The sequence below is a fragment of the Heterodontus francisci genome, chromosome 4, assembly GCF_036365525.1.
Source record: "Heterodontus francisci isolate sHetFra1 chromosome 4, sHetFra1.hap1, whole genome shotgun sequence".
Classification (NCBI taxonomy): domain Eukaryota; kingdom Metazoa; phylum Chordata; class Chondrichthyes; order Heterodontiformes; family Heterodontidae; genus Heterodontus; species Heterodontus francisci.
In genome coordinates, this window is record NC_090374.1 from 61544283 (window position 1) to 61564025 (window position 19743).

The window sequence follows — 19743 nt, forward strand, 5'->3', positions numbered from 1 at the left end:
ACAGTTGTAACAAGACTTCCCTATTTTTAAACACTAACCCCCTAGCAATAAAGGCCAAAATTCCATTTGCCATCCTAATTACTTGCTGTACCTGCATGCTAACTTTTTGTGTTTCATGTACAAGAACACCCAGATCCCTCTGTACTGCAGTATTTTGTAGTCTTTCTCCATCTAAATAATAATCTGCATGTTATTGGATTCTTATGCTAATTAAAACTATTGTTTGACATTTATTGTATGCTATAAAGGCACAGTAAAGACCACCTTGAAATAGAGTCATAGAGTCGTACAGCATAGAAACAGGCCCTTCGGCCCACCGTATCCATGCCAGCCATAATGCCTATCTAGACTAATCCCACCTGCCTGCATTAATTTCATATCCCTCTATGCCTTGCTCATTCAAGTACCTGTCCAGACGCCTCTTAAATGTTGCTACTATTCCTGCCTCCACCACCTCCTCTGGCAGCTCATTCCAGATACTCACTATTCTTTGTGTGAAAGATTTACCCCTTTGATCCCCTTTAAACCTCCTTCCTCTCACCTTAAATCTATGCTCTCTAGTTTTAGTCACCCCTACCATGGGAAACAAACTCTGGCTATCTTGGAATATTAGTCCCAACATCAGATAACATGCAGCCACTGACTAACCACGATGACAGCATGACTGCCAGGATGGTCTGAATGAATTTGAGTTTGCTGGCAAGTAACTGTCATGCAAAGCAAGCCATCTACCTCCCTCATCTGCCTTTCAGTGCAATATGTACGATGTGTGTCCAGGATAAGGCTTTTCTCCCATCAGTGCACCCAAACCAATTGAGACTCATCAGATGGGAGACTACAGACTGAATTTTACTGGCCCCTTGACTGCGTGGGTCGCAGTGCAGGGGCTGGTAAAATTCTGAGGGGAGAGGCCTGCCTTGACACCTGAAGTCGAGAAGGGCCTGCCGCATATTACCAGCAGCAGGGGGACCTCGGTGCGCCCCCCCTCCCCACCCCCGGCCCTCGGCTGCAGCACCCCAATTAACATATCCAAAAGGGTACTTACCTCTGCAGATTATGCAGCCCGCCGCCCTTCGATGCACACTTCCGGATTTTACGTTGAACGGGTGGCCGTTGCGTGCCGTCCCATTCCCGAACAGAAAAACCGGCGGGTCATCAAAGGCAGAGGTTTTCTCTACCGAAGGTAAGTTCAGATATTCAGGTGTCTCACTCTGCATTCTGGAAGAGGGAGGGGGTGGAAATCACAGGGGTCTCAGCTCTGCATTCTTAAAGGGAGGAGTGGGGGATCACAGGTGTCTCCCTCTGTATTCTTAAAGGTAGGAGGGAGGGGGTCTGAGATTACTGGAGGGAAAGCTCTGCAGACATGAAGGGAGGTACTGTGTACCCTCCCTCCATAAACAGTGTACGCTCTGTGTTTATTTGTGTTTGTGAAGGAACAATGGCACTCTCGTCACCCTGTGTGTGGGGAGGGTGTCAGAAAGGGTAGGAGCGTTAAGGTTATATGGGTGGTGGGGCAATCGATGCAGCTGGTAGGATCTTGATGTAGTCATGCTGTGCCACTCTGAGTGTTGGCCAAGATGGGCAATGCCATGCCAAGCCACGTAGTTGATCCATGAAAGCACCTGATGTACTCGTCAACACCAATCCCTGCCCTGTGAGGAACCTTCGAATAAATGAAGGCTTCAACTTTATTTATCACATGGAAATGGGTATGGCTTATCCTACATTGTGTGATCCTCTGCTCCGGAGGATTCGTATGCGCTGGAGCCAAAATCAACAGGCAGGTGCGGTCCAAGTAGAGTCCCCCGGTCGTGAGCAGCAACCGCCAAGTGGAGCCCGCCATTGCAGGTCGCCATGCATCTAAAAGTCCCACATGACATGCCATCAGATGTCAGAGCACCGGTGTCAGAGACGATTGCGCATGTAGAGAGGGTGGTGACACGTCTCTGTGACCTGCTCAAAAATGCCCTGCAGCCCATGGGCTTTCGTGGACATCCCATGCCTTTGTTCCTCATAGTGGCAGAGGTTCTCAAGCCTGACATGTATGCAGCTTTTCAGGGGCCCACCGAAGACCTTGGTGGAGTCACACAGTCAGCAGTGCACCGCTGCATCAGGGAGGTCACCAAGGCCCTGCACCGAAGGGCCAGTGACTATGTCCTCTTCAGGACGGACACAGGCCCAGATGCCCATCGGTTTCGGCACCATTGCCGGAGAACCATAGGTTTTAATATTCATATACTGCACTCATGTGGCCATCAGGCCTATCGCTAGGCTACTGCCTGCAGACGTCACCATTCACCTCAATCTAGGTGAAGCTGGTATGTGATCACCGGAGATGCTTCATGCAAATCTGTGCTCGCTTCTCAGGCAGCTGCCATGACACCTGGGTCCTGCACCAGTCCCATCTGCCACTGCTGTTCACTGAACTGGCTCAGATGGAGGAGTAGCTTCTTGGAGACAAGGGTCATCTCTTACAGACATGGCTACCGACACCAGTGAGAGACCCCACCACTGCTGCAGAGGAAAGATACAACTCCAGCCACTGACCTACAAGAGCCACCATTGAGCAGGCGATCAGCATGATGAAAGAGCGCTTCCAATGCTTGGATGGATAGGGTGATGCCCTGTACTACAGGCCGATAAGGCCAGCTCCTTTATTTGCTGCCCGCTGTGCACTGCACAACTATGCGCCCAATAGGGGCCAGGCCTGGCATGATGAGGAGAGACATCAACAGGATTCCTCCTCGGACTACAACAGGAAGGGCAAATGGGAGGGCACATGGCACCCAGCCTCTGCATGCAGGGCTAGCAGTGAGCTAGGGATGTACGGCAGTGGTTTATCAGACAAAGGAGCTCTACTCCATAGGAACCAACATGAGCTCTGCAAGCCACACAACACCCTCGCTCACCTGCTGCGCACCAGTCCACATCTGCAGCATCCCTGTATAAGCCATTAGAGGCAGCAAATGACTGAGCCAATGTCCATGTCACTGCAACTGTGGAGACGCTTATGAGTAATGGTCGAATGGCAATGATATTGTATAATAAATAAAAACAAAAATTGCTGGAACCACTCAGCAGGTCTGGCAGCATCTGTGGAAAGAGAAGCAGAGTTAACATTTCGGGTCAGTGACCCTTCTTTGGAACTCACTGACCCGAAATGTTAACTCTGCTTCTCTTTCCACAGATGCTGCCAGACCTGCTGAGCGGTTCCAGCACTTTTTGTTTTTATTTCAGATTTCCAGCATCTGCAGTATTTTGCTTTTATTTTAATATTGTATACGTTGGCTCTCCTGAAGGGCCAACGGTGCAAAGGGATGTGACATTGGCGCTACATGCTGGCATACGTCATTCACACAGAGAAAAGGACACACATGTTGGTGAGGAACATTTAGTGAAAGACGTATTTACATTTCTGTGACACCCGTGCATTCCCATTTGTGTCAGTGTGTTCTCTGTAAACACTTGCAAGTGCCCCTTCTTGGTGCAACCTCTGCGCTAGCAGCCTGACTGGAGGAAGGCTGCTGATCTGATTGCCCTTTGGCTATGAATGACTTTGGCGTTCGTACCCTGTACACACGAGGCCTAGAAAGCTCCAGCTGGCTGGGGGAGTGCTCATTCATCTCCTTCCGGCATTGGACCCTTTGACGCTGGATGGCTCCATGGCTACTCACCTCCTCTGCCACCTCCACCCAGACTGCCTTGTTCAGGCGCGAGAGCCACTTCTTACCATCGCTGGTGAAAAGGACCTCCCACCTTGCCCGCACAGCCTGGAGGAGAGTGAGCAGGGAGGCTTTGCTGCACTGTGGGGCCACCCTAGAGCACCCCTCTGCCATCCTTGGCTTTTGGTGTGGTCCTTTAAATGCAACGGTGAGTCCACCGTGTAACTGCTCTAACTTCTGGCTGCAAGGTTTGTCTTGCACATGTTTGAAAACCAATGCAGGACTAGTGAGGAAATCTGTGCTGTTGTGATGGTTTTTCAACTATTACACATTGACGCATGTTCACGAACACTTTGCTTCTTCAGCAGCTGATCATAATTATTGGTGTAATATTTCTCATTGGCAATGCAGCTAGAATATGAACATATTTTCCCATTTTTTAACAGATCGTTTAATTGCAGTTACATGTATTTTCATATAATAGTTAGCAGAGAAATGAATACAGATTCCAAATGCATATTAGTCTGCGGCTTTTCACAGTCAGATGATTAGAAGCCCATAGTATGTAAATATTCTTCAATTATGGTTTTATTTCTGTTGTGTATTGCCTTTTAAGGTATATTTAAGTCTCACGTCCTGGAATATGCAAAATTAAGATTATTCACCCAGGTGCGGCACGCCTACAAGAAGCAATTAACACTTGAGTGGAAGAAGAGGATCAAAACTCAGCAGGTCAGGCAGCATCTGTGAAGAGAGAAGCAGGGTTAACTTTCAGGTCTGTGAACTTGGACAAGTTAACCATGCTTCTCTCTCCACAGATGCTGCCTGACCTGCTGAGTTTACCCAGCTTTGCTGCCAGATTGACAGCAGCCCCACTCTTCAACAGTGAGGTAAGTTTTTCTTTGGCAGCTGTCAGGCAGCAGGTGCTGGGGCACTTAAAATAGGGCCCTAGCACCTGCTACACAGCTGTCAAATGGTTCCTTGCTGCCCCGGATGTCCCATCTCTCCCCACGTAATATGGGGGAGGGGTAATGTCGCAGGGGTTCAGTGGCGGCTGCTGGATGTGGGCATGCCGCCGATTTCAACGGGCGCCGCCGCAGAGCGCAGTGCCCAAATAAAATTCAAGCCTTCATCAAACACATCAAAAATTATCTGTGAAAATATTGTTCTGCTATCAAATCGATTCTGTGGGTTAAAGATAAAGGAACAAATGAACCTTCAGCTTCTAAGCAATTCCTAGAAGCTGACAATTTTGCCTCACTGGGGACCCTTACTGAACCATATTCTATAATATTTGAGTTATTATAATGTTCAGTACCAAGAACTAGTCGTCAATACTGTCCTTGCAGTTTAGGAGATGCAGTTGTTCTACAACCAAAGACCAAAAATGATTCAAAACTTAATGGAACCAGTGGTTCAGTTTCTACTTCAAATTTATTTGCCTTATTATTTTCTGCAGGTCATGCCCTCTGAGTTCTTCATCATCAGTAAGCCATCATCAAGCTGAAGAGGAACAATCATTGAAAACATTACCCAACACCATTGAGCCAGATGATCTTTTCGACACTATCTAACCTGTCTTGTCTCTACAAAAGCATGATATACACAGAGAACAGCAAATAAACTAAGTGCATAGTATATCCTGTAATGCCATCATCCGGTGAAATATAATTATATAATTAGTCATGTAAGAGGCTTTGTTGTCGAAACCACATGATATGAGGAAATCTACGTGTGTAATTTCAGCTACATACAACATCTGTTTAATATAGCATCCTTTATCCCTTGGATTCTTTTAAAATTAGTCTCTTGGCTCTGCTATACACAATGCCGTTAATTCTCCTGCAGATTTCTCCTCTTGTGAATCACATGATGCAAGCTTTCCTGATTTATTGCACTCCATATACAGGTGGGGAGGAAAATTATGAAATCAGGAAAATCCATGGATCTCAAACTATTCTACTGGGCCCATGAGATTTTTTTTCGACTGCATCTTCTAAGAATATTTTCCTTGTATTGTCTCATGCAATCAGTTGGGCGGCACAGTGGCGCAGTGGTTAGCACCGCAGCCTCACAGCTCCAGGGACCCGGGTTCGATTCCGGGTACTGCCCGTGTGGAGTTTGCAAGTTCTCCCTGTGTCTGCGTGGCTTTTCTCCGGGTGCTCCGGTTTCCTCCCACAAGCCAAAAGACTTGCAGGTTGATAGGTAAATTGGCCATTATAAATTGTCACTAGTGTAGGTAGGTGGTAGGGAAGTGTAGGGACAGGTGGGGATGTTTGGTAGGAATATGGGATTAGTGTAGGATTAGTATAAATGGGTGGTTGATGTTCGGCACAGGTGGGCCGAAGGGCCTGTTTCAGTGCTGTATCTCTAATCTAATCTAATCTAATCATTACCACTGCATGTTCCTCAAATACAAGTGAAAGTAAGGCTGAACTTGTCTGTACACAGAAAGAAGTACATTTGACAAGAAGTACAGATTTAACTGCTGAGCAACACACTGGAACAACTGCAGGATGTTGCCACAGGTTGTCCATCCCTCCCAAAGTAAAACACTGTTAAAAATAAAAGGAATGCTGAAGTTTGGCTTTAAGGTTCAGTTTCTTAAGGATAATGGTCGAGGTTTGTTATTAATGTATTGTTATTACTATCTTCTTTGGGTACACAGGTGCAGCAAGTGGGAATTGCAATCAGCAAGTTTAATTTTATAGTTACCTCTCTTAGTAGTGGTGCCTGTCAGAGTTCCAGAGGAAGGGATGTAAAAACAATATTACTTAAGATCCCAGCATTGACATTTAGAGGAGCTGTGATGTCCAACAGGTAATTGTAATTCCTAACAAGCCACCATCAGTAGCTATCAAGGATCAACAAGTTATGTAAGGATAGAAATTTACTGTTGCTGATGTTCGTAAAAAGCACTAGCTTGTATACCATTTTTTGTCTGCTATTTTAGCAGGGGAGTTAAACCATTTAAAGTAAGTAGCAATGTCTCTATTACAATAGTGGAAATTAATGACAAACATATTAAGCTTTCATCCACTAATATCACCAACAGCGATTTCTAGGCTATAGATTTCAATGTATCAGGGTTTAGTCAGTCTTTCCTTTGTTGAATCCCATTACTAGCAGCATGCCTTGGTATTTCCTAACAAATATGCCCATAAGAACACAGTATGCTCAAATGACCTTCCACAAGGTGCACAGGATGATATAAACTGACAGGTATTGGTTAAGGTGCTCTTGTATATCCCTATTTCATCTCTACTTTTGCTGGCAGGGATTGGTTTACCTGTCGGATAGGCTTACCCAAGCAGTTGAGTTTTCATATCAGTCTAACTGATGTATACTAGAGATGCATCCTCTGCTTCAATCTAATGGAGGCAGAATTTTGATCAAGGTAACTTAGTTAGGTTAACACTGCAGTATATGACAGGACGACACAACAAGAAGATTCGAGTAATAGATCAAAGTGATAATGTTATTTAGGATCAAATCTTTTACCTCCCCCATTCTGAAACATAACTTGCCCCAGTTAATATAATTTTACTTTGCTATTAGCTAGAAGAGCACTATTCTTTATCAGGTTTAAGATGGCCTCTATTCTGTCGTAGCTGCCAGCTAAATTCAATTGGTGCTATAAGATAACTAAGGAATAGCAACTTAAAGTCATTGCACATCTTTATCTTTATCATTTAGCCCTGACTGAACTTTCAGCTCAAAACATTTTCTCGTCCAACAATCTGAAGATTACCAAATGAGTAAATTGGAGGATACAGCAGAGGAGGTTTGCTTGAGTCCAGCTTAGGGATCGATTGAAGTGACTGACATCTCTCTCATTTTTTTATAGTTATATGAGTTACTCGCTGAATTTGAATAATTAAGAGTACTATTCCTTAAGAAGAGTAATTAACCCTCCCCTAATAAGAAGGTTATTCATTTTGGATAGTGAACCTCTACAAAATAAATTTACTAAAGGGGTATTCTTGATTCAATTTAGGCTGTATTGTAACAGATAGTTGTAAGTGAAAGATTATCACTTAACTGAGGATCCAGATTACCTCATGTACCCTGTGAAGTGTACTCTTACATTTTATGACATGGTCTGAACCCTTGACATCAATTTATAATATGTCACTCAAGATAACTTCATTGGTTTAATGTCAGCAATGTATCCTTTTGTTTTGGTTTTTACCTGCATTACTGTTGATGTGCTTGTATTTAATGCTGTTCCTCTACTGTAGAACATGCACGATTATCAGAATTTATTTTGTACTGTACAATGGGTAAAATGCTTTTTTTTTTCCTTTTTTAAACAAATAAGTTCTGCATTTAAACCATAACCAGGGGACAAAGGATATGAGAGAACAGGTAACACTCACTCAGAGCAGTTAAGGTGCTTCTTTGACATTGCTGCACTACAACTCTGAAATCAGACTGATCCTAGGATTCACTGGCCATATCAGTGCTGAGTTATTATTCCTCACCAGGTCACTTGATGATTTCACATTGCACACTAGGGTATCTTGTAACATGTCCCTACGAGCAAACAAACCTCCGCACCCACTCTTCTGAGTGGCATTGCCATGGAAAATTATGAAAGGCTCATTTGTTTATTCATCTTTCCAGCGAGGGACAACTAGAGGAAGGTGAGCAACCTAGATTGAGGGGGGAGGGTGGTTCAGGAGAGAAATTTAATGTAAATGATTTTCTTTGGTGCAAGGGGCTATTCAATTTTCTTCTGTATCAATACTGAACACTTTTTTAAAATTGAAAGTTGATTAAACACTGCTGATTTTATCAAATTTGATTTGTTCAAATAATTTTTTCCCTCATCAATTCCTCTCTGGCAGCTTTTTGTCTTCCTTGTTTCTCTTTATGGTATTAGCTCCTTAATGGAGTATGCCACCTGGGAACCATTTGGTACCTTGCTCAAAGGCCACTCTTCATCTTTCAGCTTTAGTGCTGAGCTTCGGTGAACTGTTAGACCATGAGGGCATCATGGCTGTGTTCAATCTTCTTATTGCCCAAAGCGCTTAAAATGTGCATTTCTAAGAAGAGAATGGGCGTTGGTCTCAGGATAATGGCTAGGAGCGGGATCATTGGGTGATATTTCTCTTGGTATCTGAAGGTACTGAGGACAATGTAGCTGCACTACCACCATCCGGTGTTGAGATCAGCTGGCTCAGCACTTACCAGAAATTCAACCTTTAGATTAATTGAATCTAGTAAAATTGAAGTCAATGGGAATCAACGGGAAATCTGTCCACTGGCTGGATTCATAACTAGCACAAAGGAAGCTGGTTGTGGCATTTGAGGCCAAATATCTCAGCCCAGAACATTGCTGCAGGAGTCCCTTAAGGCAGTGTCCTAGGCCCAACCATCTTTCACACAGTGGCGGCGCAGTGGTTAGCACCGCAGCCTCACAGCTCCAGCGACCCGGGTTCAGTTCTGGGTACTGCCTGTGTGGAATTTGCAAGTTCTCCCGGTGACCGCGTGGGTTTCCGCCAGGTGCTCCGGTTTCCTCCCACAGCCAAAGACTTGCAGGTTGATAGGTAAATTGGCCATTGTAAATTGCCCCTAGTGTAGGTAGGTGGTAGAAGAATTGAGGGAAGGTGGGGATGTGGTAGGGAATATGGGATTAATGTAGGATTAGTATAAATTGGGTGGTTGATGGTCAGCACAGACTCGGTGGGCCAAAGGGCCTGTATCAGTGCTAAGGGAAAAAAAATTCCATTCATAACTCCTCAGATAATGAAACAGTGCATGCCCATATGCAGCAAGACCTGGATAACATTCAGGCTTGGGCTGATAAGTGGCAAGTAACATTTGGGGCACACAAGTGCCAGGCAATAACTTCCCTAGTGTAGGTAGGTGGTAGGGAATATGGGATTACTGTAGGGTTAGTATAAATGGGTGGTGTTGGTCGGCACAGACTCGGTGGGCCGAAGGGCCTGTTTCAGTGCTGTATCTCTAAATAAAATAAATAAAAAATAAAATAGTGAGTCTAACCACCTCTCATTGACAATCAATGGCACTACCATTGTCGAATTCCCCCACCATCAGTATCCTGGGGGTCACCATTGACCAGAAGTTTAACTGGACCAACCACACACATCTAGTGGCTACAAGAACCAGTCAGAGGCTGGGAATTCTGTGGCAAATGATTCACCTCCTGACTCTCCAAATCCTTTCCACCATCTACAAGGCACAAGTCAGGACTGTGATGGAATGCAGCTCCACCAACACTCAGAAGCTCATCACCATCAAAGGCAAAGCAGCCCACTTGAGTGACATCCTATCCACAACCTTAAACGTTCGTTCCCTCCACCACAGGTGCACATTGGCAGCAGTGTGTACCATCTACAAGAGGCACTGCAGCAACTTGCCAAAGCTTCTTGGACAACACTTTCACAACCTGCAACCTCTACCACTTAGAAGGACAAGGGCAGCAGGAGTGTGGGAACATTACCCCCTTCAAGTCACACACCATCTTGACTTGCAAGTATATCACCGCTTCTTCGCTCTGCTGGGTCAAAACTCTGAAACTCCCTTGCTAATGGCTTTCAACATATGGGCTTCAGCGGTGGCTCGCCATCACCTTCACAAAGGCAATTTGGGATGGGCAATAAATGGTGGCCTTGACAGGAGTGCCCATATCTTAAGTATGAATAAAAAAAAAGGATTAGGCTACTAAATGAATAAACTTCAAAAGAAGCCATCAGTAAAAGTTACACATGATGTTTGCAAACTTGTGCAATGTAACTAAGCAAAATATTTTCCATAGTTGAATGATAGAAATGGTAGATTGGAAACAAATGATGAACCCTAATTATACAACTCTTCAAATGGAATTAGATGAGATTAGCTGTGTGTGTTTATATTTACAAGTTACACAGTCCTTGTTTGTAGATTACTCAGTGGTAAAATAAGGTATTTTTACAATGTTAGAATCATGAAAAGGTCTGAGAAATGCAAGGATGTCAAATAATGACACTGAAAGAAATAAAAACTGAAGGAGAAGAAAACTGGAAGACAACAAACACCAAATTGTGATCAGATTGCCTATTTATAGTAATTTCTAACAATATTTTAACATTTAGTATATTTTCAAACATTTGCAGATTTTGTAGAGATCTCACTTGATCTTTCACAATTTGAACAGGCCATTTTCAACCTGCATTTAATTCCAACATTAAAATAATGGAGGCATTTTCAAATATTAAACCATTTAGTGTAAGATATATATAAATTATATATATTGCGTTCTTCTGCAACCATAAAATCGCTACAAAATCTGTGGACTTACCAACTTAAAAAAAAATTTTAACAGGGAGAAAGACATTTTTATATAATTGATCTGAGTTATATTTCACAGTGTGATGCATTATGAAGCTGCCCATATCCGTAAACAAGATAGATTCAGATTAATACTTGTTTTTCAACGAGAATATGAGGTCCCACACTTGTGCATATTTCCATGGGTATCCCAGAAATGATTGGCTTTTGATGCCACATAAGTTCTATGTATTTACAACTGGTTGACAGAATAGAGTTTGATTTATGCCTATGGTATCCATTAGCTAAAGAATTAAAATTTGAACATTTCTGGAGCTTGATAAAGTCAAGCTATATTAGAGAGGTATTTCAGTAGCTTTCAGTTATCCCTTTTTATTTTTTCTCCCAGTTATTTCTTCCCAGTTATGATTTATTTGGTATGAAGTGCAAAATATATTTCATGCTAATTGCATCATCTGTGATATGAAAATGACAGGAGCTTGCTGTAGGGTACTGAATTCCACAGGAATCTGTTCTGGGTCCCATGCTGTTTGTATTACGAATACTAATCTGGAAGAAGGCACTTCTAGTGCGATAAAGTTTGCATAAAACTGCAAGCTATGTGCCAAGATAACCAGTGCAAGGGAGATTTGTAGCAATGAAAGGGGTCTGGACAAATCAAGTTAAGAACCAGAGTGGCTGAAAGGATTTCATTTGGAAAAATGTGTGCAGTAAATGTCAACTACTCAAGACTTGGGATCTTGGGTGTTTAATTACAAGTCAAAGCAGGTTAGCTTATAATTCATTGATAAGACCCACTTTTAGAATAGGTACTGCTATCCATTAAGTGGAGATCAATCAATTTGAGAGGGAGCTGAGAAAATTCATAAGGAGTTGATTGCCAAATTTTGAGAATAGGCTGATGGAACATGGTTTATTTTCATAGAAAACATGAGAATGAAGGGGTTTAATGCTGGCCTTAAAAATGCTGAAAAAACTGGATCATTTAGGGTAGATTTTCTAGTTTGCTCAATTTACAAGCATGACTTCCACACCCTGCCGCCCACCACCGCCCACCGTCCAGAAGAGCAGGAAAGGAATGGGTGAAGGATTAAAGTCGTAAGAATCATGATCCTGCCTCCAACCCACCCCATTCTCAGTTGCCATAATATTAACAGCTGTGATTCAGGCCCTGGATGAGGCTCGCACTAAAAGCAGCTAGGGGCCTATTTAGAATTCAAAACTAGTGCCCAAGCATTAGCATCCTGACATAATATTATGGTCCACGCAGGGGGCAGTCCTGCATCGTCTGCTGCCCGACAGCACCAACGTGGTGGGAGGGGCTAAGCAGCCAAGGCACATTCTAGCTTTGTCGCCTTTTGAACTCTTTGTGGGCTAGGAGGAGCAGGCGTGTGCCTCACTCCCATTGGTTCCCCCAAGGAGTCCTTGGGCCTCCTCAGCACTGGCATTCCCCTAATGGTCAGGGATTCCTCAGCACCAACCTGCCCTGCTTGATCACAAAAAAAAACCTCCCCATCCCCCACCACCCCTTAATTCACAGGAATCCCCACCAGACACCTACCACAGGGGACTAGCAGCGGCCAAATTTACACTCCCACCAACCAGGTAGTCAATCGAATAGGGTGTCGAGTGAGACTCTGCAAATATTTATTCAAATGAGGCTCCATCATTAAGAGTAGCCTTGCTAGGTTCAATTCTGCAACCAGACTCCATCCCCTCACCTCCAAAAATCAAGGCCCAGATTGCTGTCCACCTTGCATATTGCACAAATTTCTGGGGGTAGTGGAAACGGGCAGGAATTGCTCACCTGAAACAGGAAGGCGCTTAAATTAAATCACAAAATTAGAGATAGACAAAACATCTTGCTCATTGGATGCTCAGTCATATTTACACTCATGAATAATAGGTGTCCAGAGTTGCCAGAGAATCAATTGTATGATGAATTAATTTTCTTAACATGTCCTTTAAATGAATTTACCAGTTTTGAGGCCATTTCAGCATCATTTTTCTGCAAGCATTTAAGTTTTAAGGAGCCTTTGTGGCAATTGCTGTGCTGTTTCTTTTACTGCTGCATTAGTACCACCTGAGGGAACCCCCTCTCCTATCAAGTATTGGAGGTTAACTAATGAAGGGGTTCCAGTTACTCTGTGCCCATTTGCCAGCATGCATCTACAAACAGAAATGCACATGTCTCTCTTTGCCAGAGGATAAGTGCTTGAGAACACTCCAATTCTAATGCATAGGTACAGTAATGTAATGGTATGGTACTGGACTAGCTACCTAGCAGTGAGTGCCAATCTTGCCATGGCAAGTTGCGAAATTACGTCCAATAAGTCTTGTAATTTTTGTGTTTTCCTTCAGGTAAGAGATTTTACCACCCCTACCCAGTGTGGACAATAAATGCAACCTTGCTAACTTCACTCACATCCTGAGAACAAAGAAGAAAATAACATGTGAAGGTCGAACCATCTTAATACTGATGGTTCTTCAAGAGTACCCCAATCACACTACATCATATTTCAATGGTATTGTGTGAAAAATTATGCTAGGGTGACCATCCGTCAGTATAGCCTTAGGTGCAAAGGTGTTTCCAACCATATCTCTCAGCATTATTGTACCGACCTGGTAAAAAGCACAAGAACTCTCATCACACTATCGGTTTCACCAGAGAGTCAGCTGTAGGTCTGTGCCTCTGCTGTGAGGACACATACAGCATAGATCTTCTTACAGGAAAGCTGACCGATGCACATAGCACCATAGAATGGCATTAAGGGGCCCTTGCCTCGCTGCACTCGTTGGCTGCTGGGCTGCTCAGTCACCTGTTTGCAGACTTGTACGCACCAAATTTCCCTTCACTTCATATTTGTCCATTGAATTCTTCCCCCTTCAAACTTTGTAAATGTATAATGTCGGAAAATATGGTTGATGGTATCTTGACAGGTGTGGCCGCTCCAGCTATGCTGGCTGTTGATCACCATAGCGTGCTTTCTTCTATATAGCACCACTGAAATCATGATCTATTGTGATTGGGAAGCTTCCAAAGAACCACCCAAGTAGTATTAGAAAGTCTACCTTTGTGAATTTAACGATGTCCTTTAAACTATAGAACTATAGGAGATGAATACATAGACAGAATAATTAGAAAAAGTATCTTTTTTTACATTGTATATGCCTATCAAGGTACAGAAGATCAGTGCTCTTTTGTATCCATGACTGCATCAAACACTCTACATCAAATCCTACAAGGTCTAGATACAGAGTAGTTCTTCCGCAGTATTTATAATGTACAACAGTCACCTATTTCATGTTGTTTAACTCAAACTACTAGGTACTTCCTGAGCATTTCTTAAGTATATTTTGATACTGTATTGGTGTTACACTTTACCCAATTTCAAACCCAATCAGTTTGAGACCATCCACTCCATCGAGTCTCACATTGCTCATCTCTGGAGTCAGGTTGATCCCTGACTCCACGTTTATACTATAATTTAGCTTTGCAGTCCTCCTAAAGTTGTGGCATAAAAACAAGTTTAATTCCAGAAGAGTGTCTTCTCCTGCAGGATGGCCTCCTCTAAGTGAACCTGCCAATTTAGCGCATATCAATTTGGAATTGGAAGCAGTTTCGTGATGCGCTAAAAGTTAGTTTGAAGTTGTCCGAACTTATTCCGTTTGGACTATGACTACTGGATATGACAAAATGGCTGATATGAAAATCACAACATACAATTTGATACAAAAAATGACTACATAAATCAAATCATAATTCAGGATATGCTGATGTGTACATACTTTTGGCATTTTATTTTCTTTGCTGTGGTTTGTTGGATAGATTAACAATATTCTGACTGGCACCTGAAGCTAAGTGTATTGGAAGAATCACAGTACCAATATAAACCAAACTAGTCCCTTATTTTGCACTTCCTCACTGTAATTAAAGAGTTAATAAAAGCATACAGCACAGAAGGAGGCCATTTGTCCCCTTGTGTCTGTGCTGGCTCTTTTGAAAGAGCAATCCAATTAGTCCCACTTCCCTGCTCTTTCCCCAAAGCCCTGCTAATTTCTCCTTTTCAAGTATTTATCCACTTCCCTTTTGAAAGTTACCATGAATCTGTTTCTGCATTCTTTCAGGAGGTGCTTTCCAGATCATAGCAACTCACTGAGAAATAAATTCTCATTAAATCCCTGGATTTTTTGCCAATTAAATCTGGTTACCAACCCTCCTGCCAGTGGAAACTGTTTCTCACCATGCACTGTTATCAAAACCTCTCTATTAAATTTCCCCTTAACCATCTCTGCTGCATGAAGAACAATTCCAGCTTCTCTAGTCTTTCCATGTAACTGAAACCACTCATCCCTGATACCATTCCAATAGATCCCCTCTGCACTTTCTTTAAGACCTTGACATTCTTCCTACAATGTGGTGTCCAGAATTGGGCACAATGACCAGAATTTTACCCTTAGGTGGCAGGCCGGGGTGCTGGTAAAATAGCAGCAAGCCGCGTCGGAACAGCTCGCCGACGCAGCCCCGCCACTGGAACATTTCCCAGTGGTGGACGGCGAGGCAGATTGGCTGCCCACTCCAAGGAGGCATTTTGCCAATGGCGGGGTGGCCCCTGCCACATGGGGAGGCCGCCAACTTCATGGAAGCGGCCTCCAGGCTGCAGTCTGGCGGACCATCGGAGAAATTTTCAGCCAGAAGTGCCAAGTTGATGATCCATCTTGGCCTCCTCCTGAAGTCCCCAGCATCACAGATTCCAGACTTCAGCCAATTCGATTCACTCCGCGAGATATCAAGAAACGACTGATGGCACTGGATACTGCAAAAGCTATGGGCCCTGACAATACTCTGGCAATAGTACCGAAGACTTGTGCTCCAGAACTTGCTGCGCCCCTGGTCATGCTGTTCCAGTACAGCTACAACACTGGCATCTACCCAGCAATGTGGAAAATTGCCCAGGTATGTCCTGTAAACAAAAAGCAGGGCAAGTCCAACCCAGCCAATTACCGCCCCATCAGTCTACTTTCAATCATCAGTAAAGTGATGGAAGGTGTCATCAACAGTGCCATCAAGCAGCACTTGCTTAGCAATAACCTGCTCAGTTTGGGTTCTGCCGGGGCCACTCAGCTCCTGACCTCATTACAGCCTTGGTTCAAACATGGATAAAAGAGCTGAACTCAAGAGGTGAGGTGAGAGTGACTGCCCTTGACATCAAGGCAGCATTTGACTGAGTATGGCATCAAGGAGCCCTAGCAAAACTGAAATCAATGGGAATCAGGGGAAAAACTTGCCGCTGGTTGGAGTCATACCTAATGCAAAGGAAGGTGGCGGTGGTTGTTGGAGCTCAATCATCTGAGCTCCAGGACATCACTGCAGAAGTTCCTCAGAGTAGTGTCCTAGACCCAACCATCTTCAGCTGCTTCATCAATGCCTTCCTTCAATCATTGGGTCAGAAGTGGGGATGTTCGCTGATGATTGCACAATGTTCAGCACCATTAGCGATTCCTCAGATACTGAAGCAGTCCGTGTAGAAATGCAGCAAGACCTGGACAATATCCAGGCTTGGGCTGATAAGTGGCAAGTAACATTTGCGCCACACAAGTGCCAGGCAATGACCATCTCCAACAAGAGAGAATCTAACCATCTCCCTTTGTCATTCAATGGCATTACCATCGCTGAATCCCCCACTGTCAACATCCTAGGAATTACCATTGGCCAGAACCTGAACTGGAGTAGCCATATAAATACCGTGGCTACAAGAGCAGGTCAGAGGCTAGGAATCCTGCGGCGAGTAACTCATCTCCTGACTCCTCAAAGTCTGTCCACCATCTACAAGGCACAAGTCAGGAGTGTGATGGAATACTCTCCACTTGCCTGGATAGGTGCAGCTCCAAAAACACTCAAGAAGCTCAACACCATCCAGGACAAAGCAGCCCGCTTGATTGGCACCCCATCTACAAACATTCACTCCCTCCATCACCGACGCACAGTGGCAGCAGTGTGTATCATCTACAAGATGCACTGCAGCAATACACCAAGGATCCTTAGACAGCACCTTCCAAACCCGCGACCTCTACCAACTAGAAGGACAAGGACAGAAAATGCAGGGGAACGCCACACCTGCAAGTTCCCCTCCAAGTCACACACCATCCTGACTTGGAACTATATCGCCGTTCCTTCCCTGTCGCTGGGTCAAAATCCTGGGACTCCCTAGCAGCACTGTGGACGGCAGCGGTTCAAGAAGGCAGCTCACCACCACCTTCTCAAGGGCAATTAGGGATGGGCAATAAATGCTGGTCTAGCCAGCGATGCCCACATCCCATGAATGAATAAAAAAATAGCTGGGAGGCTCCAAGCCCCACAGAGGGGACCACGGGCAGGAAAAGCAGCACCCACTGCCCGAACGATCCCTGCCGAGAGGTTTGTCCTGCAATTGACGAGGCCTTCCCCCTCAGCCAACCTGAATTTTAATTTGTACTTACCTCTATGAGGGCTCCTCCATCTTGAGGTACCTCCGAGGTCTCCCTCAGCAATTCCCACCTTTCCTGGTGAGGCTTCAGAGCTGTCGGCCTTCTGATTGGGCAGCCAGCATCTGAAGCCTGAAGGACAATGGTAAAATCACCGAGCCAGTCCTGCTGCCGGCAAGTGCAGGCTCTGGACCTGCATTTCATCCTGACGTCGGGTCTCGAAGCCCGGGTAAACTCCAGCCCAATACTCTAGCTGAAGCTGAACCAGTGATTTAGAAAGGTTTACCATAGCTTGCTTCAGTACTTACGCCTCTATTTATGAAGCCAAGGATTCCATATGCTTTTTTAACAGCCAGATCAACTTGTCCTGTTATCTTCCAAGATTTGTGAACCCTTGCTTCTTTCTGTTTCTGCACCCGCTTTAAAATTGTACTGTTTAATTTATATTGCTTCTTCTCATTTTTCCTTCCAAAATGCACCACTTCATACTCCTGTGCAATAAATTTCAGCTGCCATGTGTCTGCCCATTTCACCAGCCTGTCTATGTTTTCCTGAAGTCTACCATTATCCTCTTAAAACAAACATTTGACAATGAATTTCATGGAGTGAAAATGGAAATGAATTAATGCTGGTAATTAGATTCTAAATAACTGGTCTTGCTTGATTAAGTGCATCTCATTTGCAGCTACACTTTTCCATTCACTTGTAAAAATTCTAAGTTTTATTTCACAAGTGTTCTATTTAAAGAGTTATTATTCAAAATATGGAGTAATAAGTAATTTGAAAAGTTTTTGACAAGTTATGTACTTTAATACAATCACTCACAAAGATAGAACACAGGATCACAATATATTAACAGATGGAGAAGACCATTCAGCTCATCGTAACTTATCTACCCAGAATGACACAAAATTGCGCTGCTCACTGGCAAGATGCCCAGTGCACTGAGCATTCTCCTAACACTTACCACAGCCATAAACTGTATATAAGCAAGGGGGTGAAAGGTTATTGGGGGTAGGCGGGAATGTGGAGTTGATGTTATAATTAGATCAGCCACGATCTTACTGAATGGTGGAGCAGGCACGAGGGGCCAAGAAGCCTACTCCTGCTCCTAATTCGTATGTTCATAACTCTTCCACCTGCCTCCAATATCAAATAGGGAAAGGGTTTTCAGGCCTCCAAAGGGGACAAATGGAACATGGGGCCTAATCTACAAATCTTGTAGCTAAGGTTTTTCTCCTTCAGAATCATTCCTTGCTATCTGCATGCAGATGGCACGACCCACTTCAGCCTGGAAGGCAGAGCAAATATAGACCTGTTAAGGCACAAGTGAAAAATGCAAGGCTGGATTGCATCTATTTTAATGCAAGGAGTCTTACTAGTAAGGCAGATGAATTGAGGGCATTGTTTAGCACATGGCATTATGATATTATTGCTATCACAGAGACATGGTTGAGGGAAGGGCAGGAGTAGCAGCTCAATATTCCAGGGTATAGAATCTTCAGGCATGACAGGGCAGGGGGTAAAAGAGGAGGTGGCATTGCCCTGTTGATCAAGGAGTCAATTACTGCAGTAAGGAGGGATGATATTTTAGAAGGTTCCTCAAATGAGGCCATATGGGTAGAACTTAAAAACAAAAAGGGGGCAGTCACTTGGCTAGGAGTGTACTACAGTCCCCCAAACAGTCAGGGAGATATAGAGGAGCAGATATGTAGGCAAATCTCAGAGAGTTGTAAAAATAATAGGGTAATAATAGTAGGGGATTTCAACTTCCCCAATATCAACTGGGATAGTCTTAGTGCAAAAGGCTTAAAGGGGGTGGAATTCTTAAAATTATTAGAATTAGAACATTACAGCGCAGTACAGGCCCTTCGGCCCTCGATGTTGCGCCGACCTGTGAAACCATCTGACCTACACTATTCCATTTTCATCCATATGTCTATCCAATGACCACTTAAATGCCCTTAAAGTTGGCGAATCTACTACTGCTGCAGGCAGGGCGTTCCACTCCCTTACTACTCTCTGAGTAAAGAAACTACCTCTCACATCTGTCCTATATCTATCACCCCTCAACTTGAAGCTATGTCCCCTCGTGTTTGCCATCACCATCCGAGGAAAAAGACGCTCACTATCCACCCTATCTAACCCTCTGATTATCTTAAAAATGCATACAGGAGAGCTTTTTGAGCCAGTACGTAGATAGTCCTACAAGAGAAGGGACAGTACTGGACCTAATCCTAGGGAATGAAGCCGGACAAGTGGTAGAAGTGTCAGTGGGGGAACATTTCGGGGATAGTGACCATAACACTCTAAGATTTAA

The 19743-nt window shown here is 44.0% G+C and overlaps 1 protein-coding gene across 6 annotated transcripts in view; it reads left to right on the forward strand.

The window, feature by feature from the left end:
* xrcc4 (X-ray repair complementing defective repair in Chinese hamster cells 4) overlaps positions 1–8448 on the forward strand; it is a 678103-nt gene extending 669655 nt beyond the window's left edge. For all 6 annotated transcript variants that reach the window (XM_068029637.1, XM_068029638.1, XM_068029635.1 and 3 more), the window contains one exon: positions 5122–8448. In XM_068029637.1, coding sequence (XP_067885738.1) covers positions 5122–5236 — 115 coding nt within the window. In that variant the 3' untranslated portion in view covers positions 5237–8448. The remainder of the gene's footprint in view (positions 1–5121) is intronic.
* The last annotated feature ends 11295 nt before the right edge of the window (positions 8449–19743 follow it).